At 39.1% G+C, this 8778-nt stretch overlaps 1 protein-coding gene across 1 annotated transcript; it reads left to right on the top strand.

Moving 5' to 3' along the window:
- Nucleotides 1-4794: 4794 nt before the first annotated feature.
- Nucleotides 4795-5733, top strand: LOC109564527 (olfactory receptor 4F3/4F16/4F29-like). The gene has a single exon (XM_019967955.2). The coding sequence runs from the start codon at nucleotides 4795-4797 to the stop codon at nucleotides 5731-5733; it is 939 nt and encodes a 312-aa protein (XP_019823514.2).
- Nucleotides 5734-8778: the final 3045 nt, after the last annotated feature.

The raw sequence follows: 8778 nt of genomic DNA, 5'->3' as shown, positions 1-8778 counted from the left end.
CCATTTATTGACTGGGTTTTTTTTTTTTTTTTTTTTTTGGCTATTGAGTTGCATGAGGTGTTTGTATATTTTCAAAAATAGTATCTTGTTTTTCTTCATTTGCAAATATTTTCTTCAATGCTGAGGGTTATCTTTTTGTTTTGTTTATGGTTTCCTTTGCTGTGCAAAAGATTTTATGCTTAATTAGGTCCCATTTATTTATTTTTGTTTTTATTTTCATTACTCTAGGAAGTGGATTGAAAAAGATCTTGCTCTGATCTATGTCAAAGAGTGTTCTTCTGTCTACATTTTCCTTTAAGAGTTTTATATTATCTGGCATTTAGATCTTTAATCTACTTTGCGTTTATTTTTAAAATTTTATTATTTAAAAAAATTAAAAAAATTTTAATTTATTTGTCTCAGGTCCTAGTTGTGATGCACAAACTCTCTAGTTGAGTCTCATGGGCTTAGTTGCCCAAAGCATTTGGGATCTTAGTTCCCTGATCAGACACCAAACCCTTGTCCCTTGTACTACAAGGCAGATTCTCATCCACTGGACAACCAGGGAAGTCTCCGTGAGTTGATTTTTGTGTAGGGTGTTAGGGAGTGTTCTAATCTCATTCTTTTACATGTAATTGTCCAGTTTTCCGAGCACCACTTATTATAGAACTTGTCTTTTCTCCACTGTATATTCTTGCCTCCTTTGTCATAGATTAGGTGGCGATAGATGCATGGGTTAATCTCTGGGCTTTTTATCCTGTTCCACTGGTTTATATTTCTGCTTTTGTACCAGTATCATACTGCTTGGATTACTGTAGCTTTGTCTGAGAGAAGCTTTGTCCCAGAGAAGGCAATGGCACCCCACTCCAGTATTCTTGCCTGGAAAATCCCATGGACAGAGGAGCCTGGTAGGCTGCAGTCCACGGGGTCACTGAGGGTCGGACACGACTGAGCGACTTCACTTTCACTTTTCACTTTCACGCATTGGAGAAGGAAATGGCAACCCACTCCAGTGTTCTTGCCTGGAGAATCCCAGGGACGGGGGAGCCTGGTGGGCTGCTGTCTATGGGATCACACAGAGTCTGACACGATGATGTGACTTAGCAGCAGCTTTGTCTGAAGTCAGGGAGCCAGATTTCTCTAGTTCCATTCTTATTTCTCAAGATTTCTTTCACTATTTGGGTCTTTTGTGTTTCCATAAAAAATGTAGTTTTTTGTTCTAATTCTGTGAAATATACCCTTGATAATTTGATAGGGATGGTGCTGGATCTAGAGATTGTTTTGGGTACTGCAATTATTTTTTCACAATGTTGATTTTTCCAATCCAAGAACATGGTATATTTCTACATCTGCTTGGGTCATCTTTGATTTCTTTTAACATCTTATAGTTTTCTGAGTACAAGTCTTTTGCTTCCTTGGAAGTGTGAAAGTGTTAGTCACTCAGTCGTGTCTGACCCTTTGCGACCCCATCAGGCTCCTCTGCCCATGGAATTCTCCAGGCAAGAATACTGGAGTGGGTTGCCATCTCCTTCTCCAGGGGATGTTCCCTACTCAGGGATCAAACCTTGGTCTCTTGCAATTCAGGTGGATTCTTTACCATCTGAGACACCAGAGAAGCCCTCAGCTAGATTTATTACTAGGTATTTTATTCTTTTAGATGCAGTGATAAATGGGATTGTTTCCTTAATCTCTCTTCCTAATTTTTCATTATTTGTGTATAGAAATGTAAGAGATTTCTGTGTTCTAGTTTTGTATCTTGTAACTTTACCAAATTCATTGATGAGCTCCAGTAGTTTTCTGTGTTTTTCCTTTTTCAACTTCCCCAAATGCATGTATCTAGGAAATAAATTGTGTGTGTTTGTGACTGTCGTATAATAATATATGCATATGTGAGAATAATAAAAATGATTTTCACTAAAAACTACTTAAAAGATATTTTCATAATTTTTGGTGGGGTGTAGGGGGGAAGCTGCATGCAGCATGTGGGATGGGATCTTAGTTCCCTGACCAGGGATTGAACCCATGCCCTCTCCAGTGAAAGCGGGAATTCTTAACCACTAGAATCTGCCAGCGATGGCCCAATATTTTCATATTTTAGGACTTTACCTTCACCTCAAGTCCTGGGTTAGGAAAATAATCTGATAAAACCTGTATATTCATGAGGGATCTCTTCCCCTAGGTGATTCATTAACTGCCTCCTCCTATGTTGCTCTGGGAAAATCAATCTTAGTCTCTGAGACCATTCTCCACACAGATTAAAGTCATATTGGCCTTCCATGTTCTATTTGGTACCACTTTTTACTAACCTCTGTGTTATTAATTAGCTACCTCTTTTCTACTTTGGGGAAATTTCAATAGCTCCATATGCCAGATGTGATTTTTCTGAAGATGCAGCTATTTTAGGTCTGCTAGAGATCAGGCGGGTGAGAAGAATCTGCAGAACAAATTCATTCAGATTGCTATGCTCTGTCAACTAAGATATCTCCTGATAACTAAATCATCACTAGAGATTTCAAACTGTGATTTAGTTGTGGTGTGGAAGAAAACATCCAGAAGAGAAAGAGTTGGGAACAGTAGTTGAGTCAGTGGTGCCAAGCTTGAAAAAATACTTGGCAAGAAAACTACCTTGGTCTTTAAATGGGGACAAAGAAGGTGCCTGGACAAAAATGATATATTTTTTCTTAAACTTGAAATGAGAAGAAAAATTCATTGTTCTTAGGTTGGTTAATCCTTCAACTCTTTATCAGTGTCTAATGTAACATCAGATAGCGTTGATTCATTGAGTTCCTCCACTCTACTCAAGTTCAAGGATAAGAACCATGATGTGAGAGAGTCAGGCATGATTTGATGGCACACAGGATACATACGGGATGCTTATGTTTAGCTCTTGATTCTGATTAGTTTGGTGATAAACATACATTCCAGAGTTGGTAGCAGCATTGGCCCTGGTTTCCCAAGATGTCTTCTACATAGACCAAGCAAATAAAAATATGCAACTAGGCTGTATTTGCCAAAGAAGCAGGGATTGTACGCTTTTTCCTTCTACAGTGACCATTTACTCAGTTATTATACTAAATGACTGATGAGAAAAATTTTAAAGTGACTGCTGAGATTGAATATTCTAATTTTTTGAGTTGAACCCCAGTCTTCCTGAAATATTAGAGAAACTTGATATCTGCATTATCTGTACATCCATTTTTTAATTCAACAAAAACCACTTCTTAAGCTTCTGTTATGTTTCCAGCATTGTCTGGGGAGCTGGGAGTACAGAGAAAAAGATACCATTTCACTCTCCCATGAGCTCACAGACTGGCACTGGGAGGAAAACTCAGAAATAGTGAGTTATATTGCATCACTGTGCACTTGGAGCAGGAATAGGTGAGTAGTGGAAGGTGAGGAAGCGTGGAATATTTTTTAGGAAAATATTGCTTTAGGAAAGAAGTAGAAGAATGAGGAAAACTTTAGTTTCCAATAGAGGATCTGCTATATCCACCCATGAGGCTTTCTGTCAAATATTTTCTGAGGAGGAAAATTCAGACCCAGTCTTAGTGATATTAGTTTTTCCATCTAAAATCCTTCACTGGGCGTGTGGCTAGGGCTCTTTGGAACATTCAAGATGTAAGCTAATTTTAAATTCCTTTTCTGTGTTTTTCCATTTAGGCCTGTGAGTCTCTAGTCAGAATTTGACAGAAATTTCTATAGCATTCTTTTTTCTTTCCTCTTTCTATTCTACATGATTCTTTCATCATTCTGTTTTTCTCTATTTCTTACTCCTTTGCTTAATTTTTTGTTTCCTTTATTTATCATTAAAGCTTTTTTTCTTCCTATCCTTCACCATTTTTCAATTTCTTCTCCTTGTATGTTTCCTTCATTTTCATCTTCTAAATGATCTTACATTAAACAATTAAATTGAAATTACAAAGGAATTAATTAAAATTAATTCAACAAACACATACTGATTTTCTAGAACCGACTGTTCTGCCCTCTGAAACTGTTCAAGGAACTATTCACGACGGAGATGAAAATACAGAAAGCTCCACCTTTTAGTGCTTGAAAACAAAGGAAATAGGTCATGCACATGTAACTGCACCACAGGGCTAAAGGTGCTGTGATAAATACAAAGTGCTATGGGAAATGAGGGGAAGAAGATTTATTTTCTAGCTAGGAGAATTGGGGAGGTTTTATGAGCGGCATTTAAACTGGGCTGTGATAAATGAACGTTTCAAGACACATGAAGCAGGTTTTCATTTGAGTAGTATTCCATTGTGTGTATGTGTATACACAACATTTTGGCCATCATAAACAACACTTCTATGAGCATTGTGGTGCATGTATCTTTTTGAATTAGTTTTCTATGGATATACACCCAGGAGTGAGGTTGCTGGATCATATGACAACTCTATGTTTAGTTTTCTAAGGAACCTCCACAAAGCTTGCCATAGTGGCTGCACAGTGTAGGAGTTCCCTTTTCTCCACACTCCCTCCAGCATTTGTTATTTGTGCAGTCTTTAGTTCTTGACTGTGGGTTCCGGTTCATTTTTGCTCTTCCCATTTTATATCCATCTTCCTTTCCTCACTGCCTGTCCTGTGGACTTCAAACTACAGCATTAGATGCAAGGACGATAGACTGGTAGAGACTGCTGAATCCGCTTCTGCAGGATCAGTAAGATCAAGTCACTGTCACAGATCTCTTGGTATATTATCTCCTGGTGGTTCTGCTTCTCCATTGGAACCCTGAGTAATATGGCCAGTAATCCAAATTTCTTATTTTTCCTATTTTTTCAGGGAAATTTGGAGCCCAAAGTGACTGAGACCATGGGGGGAGGAAATCGTTCGGTGGTGTCTGAGATTGTGTTGGTGGGACTCACCAGTTCTTTGGAGATGCAACTTGTCCTCTTTCTAATTTTCTCTGTGTTCTATGTAACAAGCATTTTAGGAAACCTCCTCATTGTTCTCACAGTGACCTCTGACTCCCATTTACACTCCCCTATGTACTTCCTGCTAGCCAACCTCTCCTTTATTGACATGTGGGTTTCCTCCATTACAGCTCCCAAGATGATATCTGATCTTTTCAAAGAGAGAAAAGTAATCTCTTTCCAAGGATACATTGCTCAGATGTTCTTCGTTCATGTTATTGGAGGAACTGAGATGGTTCTGCTCATTGCCATGGCCTTTGACCGTTATGTCGCTATATGTAGGCCTCTCCATTACCTGATCATCATGAACTTCAGAACTTGTATTTCACTCTTGGTTGCTGCCTGGACCATTGGGATCATCCACTCACTCATCCAGATTCTATTTGTTGTAAACCTACCATTCTGTGGCCCCAATAAAGTGGACAGCTTTTACTGTGATCTTCCTCGATTTATTAGGCTTGCCTGCACAGACACTTACAGACTGGAGCTTGTGGTTACTGCCAATAGTGGTTTCATCTCCCTGGGAACATTTTTCATTCTGATTACCTCCTATATCTTCATCTTGGCCACTGTTTGGCAACGTTCCTCAGGTGACTTGTCCAAGGCCCTCTCTACACTATCAGCTCACATCGCGGTGGTGGTCTTATTTTTCGGCCCATGTATTTTTGTGTATTCATGGCCATTTCCCACAGTACCAGTGGATAAATTCCTTGCTATTTTTGATGTAGTTATTACTCCATTTCTGAATCCTGCCATCTACAGTTTGAGGAACAAAGAGATGAAGGTGGCAATGAGGAGGATATTCAGTCAGATGTTGAGTTTCAGGAAGCTGTTTTAAGTGATTTTGATATCAAAAAAGATGAACAACCCTACTATTCCCTGCCCATGCCACAGATGTGAGTCAGCGCAACATAGTAACATGGATGATTTACTTACTAGTTTAATTACCAATGTCCAGAATTAGGTCCGTCTAGTCAAGGCTATGGTTTTTCCTGTGGTCATGTATGGATGTGAGAGTTGGACTGTAAAGAAGGCTGAGTGCCGAAGAATTGATGCTTTTGAACTGTGGTGTTGGAGAAGACTCTTGAGAGTCCCTTGGACTGCAAGGAGATCCAACCAGTCCATTCTGAAGGAGATCAGCCTTGGGATTTCTTTGGAAGGAATGATGCTAAAGCTGAAACTCCAGTACTTTGGCCACCTCACGCGAAGAGTTGACTCATTGGAAAAGACTCTGATGCTGGGAGGGATTGGGGGCAGGAGGAGAAGGGGACGATGGAGGATGAGATGGCTGGATGGCATCACTGACTCGATGGATGTGAGTCTGAGTGAACTCCAGGAGTTGGTGATGGACAGGGAGGCCTGGAGTGCTGCGATTCATGGGGTCTCAAAGAGTCAGACACGACTGAACGACTGAACTGAACTGAACTGAGAATGTTCTTAATGTGATTTCTGCCCATAACCAAGAAAGATATGGTATTCTTTCTTGTGCAATGTGACAGAATAAAATATATTAACGCAGGACTATTTCCACATTTTCTTGTGTCTCCTTCATAAAAATGAATTTGGACTGGTCTCTTTTATTTCTTTCCCCCCTCTGGATTCTGAGGAGGGTCCTCACTTGTCAGATTGAGTTTTGGGGTTTGTGATACAGAATCTGAAGAGCAGTGCTTTGGAAATATGACAAAATTTGAAATTATTCAGGATAGTTTTTTTTTTTTGAAGTTCAGTAGTGAGACGTGTGTGTAGTAATTAAACTAGTAAGTAGAGCATCCATGGTGTTATGTTTCAGCTGTAACGTGTGAAAAAACAGATGAAAGGTAAAAAGGGGATTTTAAAGAGCTATTTTTGGCCATCTCTTCCCTTCGATATAATATTGCCCTTCAATAAAATAAAAAGAGTTAAAGTTATTTTGAATTATTTTTGAGTTTTAAAAAAATCACAATATCAGCCTAAAATCGGATCACTGGGGTATGGCTTCATAAGCATTTCAGCTAATGCACACAGTAAGTATGAATTAAGCCTTGTAACTACTACAGTTTTCCCAAAATCTTTGTTCCTGTATCGTCTGGGGATTTGAACAATGGAAACCAGGTAATGGGCAAAGACAATGACCCAGTTAGTGCTAATCTTTGCTTTAATTATATTGAAGTCACCTGTAATTCCTCAGAGTTGTTGTGCTCAGTTGTATAAGTCATGTCCAACTCTTTGCAACCCCATGGACTGTAGCTTTCCAGGCACCTCTGTCCATGGGATTTTCTGGGCAAGGATATTGCAGTGGGTTGCCACTTCTTTCTCCAGGGGATCTTCCCGACCCAGGGATCAAACCCAATTGGCAGGCAGATTCTTTATCACTGAGCCACCAGAGGAGGCCTCCTCAGAATTGGGTAACTCTTTTCTTTTCAGTGACATGGTTACAAGTGCAGACTCCTGAGCCAGACTGTATGAATTCAAAACTTAGCTTTGCTTTTTCAATAATGCATGAATTGTTTAACCTCTTTATCCCTAAATTCTGTTATCTGTAAAATGAATCATCTGGAATTTCTATTTGACTGTTATTGACATACAAAAATAGCAGTTCCTTATGGCTAAAGGTACTTTCATACCTTTCATACTTATCATAAGGTGGTAAGGATTAACTGAATTAATACTTGCAAAGTGCTTAAAGCAATTCTTGGTCTATAGTGTTATATACATACCTGTTCAATAAAATAAAATAAAACATTAAAACCACTTCTCAGTTTTGACAAACTTCTTCCATGTTACTGCAGATTATTTCTTTCCTAACTCTGTTTTCATCAGTCATTGATCAAGAAATTGTTCTTTTTCCAAAAAGAGTATTTTAAATGATTGAATTCCTTGGATAAAGAGACCTCAAAATGCCACAATTCAATTTTAATTCTATACTTTTTCTCTTGTATTCAAATTGCATTCTTTTTTAAATTTATTTTTTAAAAAATTGAAGTATAGTGGCGCTAGTGGTAAAGAATCTGCCTGCTAATGCAGGAGACGTGAGAGACACAGGTTTGACCCCTGGGTCATGAAAATCCCCTGGAGTAGGAAACGGCACTCCAGTATTGTTGCCTGGAAAATTCCATGGGCAGAGGAGCCTGGTGAGCTAGAAGTACACGGGGCCACAAAGAGTCGTCCACGACAGAGCACACTGTGCCTATAGTGTAATTATAGTGTGTTAATTACTGCTGTACAGCAGAGTGATTCAGTTATACATGCATATACATTCTTTTTCACATTCTTTTCCATTATAGTTTTCACAGGTATTGAATATAGTTCCCTGTGCTATACAGTAAGACCTTGTTTATCCATTCTATGCATACCAGTTTACATCTACTAACCCCAAACTCCCATTCTTGCCCTCTCCCACGCGCCTCCCCCTTGGCAACCCCCAGTCTATTCTCCATGTCCCTGATTTTGTTTCTGTTTCACAGACAGGTTCATTTTAGACTTCACATATAAGTGATATCATATGGCATTTCTCTTTGTCTTTCTGATTTACTTCACTTAGTGTGATAATTTCTAGTTGCATACATGTTGCTGCAAATGGCAGTACTTTGCTATCTTTTTTTATGACTGAGTTTATTCCATTGTATACATGTACCAAATTTTTTTAATCCAGGCCTCTGTTTATGGACATTTAGGTTGTTTACCTGTCTTGGCTCTTGTGAATCAGTCAGTTCAGTCATTCAGTTTTGTCCGACTCTTTGTGACCTCATGGACTGCAGCATGCCAGGCTTCCCTGTCCATCAGCAACTCCTGGAGCTTGCTCAAACTCATGTCCATCTAGTGCTATTATGAACATAGAAGTGCATGCACCTTTTTGAATTATAGTTTTGTCTGCATATATGCCCAGGAGTGGGATTGCTGGATC

The sequence above is a fragment of the Bos indicus genome, chromosome 10, assembly GCF_029378745.1.
Source record: "Bos indicus isolate NIAB-ARS_2022 breed Sahiwal x Tharparkar chromosome 10, NIAB-ARS_B.indTharparkar_mat_pri_1.0, whole genome shotgun sequence".
NCBI lineage: Eukaryota > Metazoa > Chordata > Mammalia > Artiodactyla > Bovidae > Bos > Bos indicus.
Note: the sequence above shows the minus strand (reverse complement) of the source record. Positions and strands in the feature narration are given on the sequence as shown.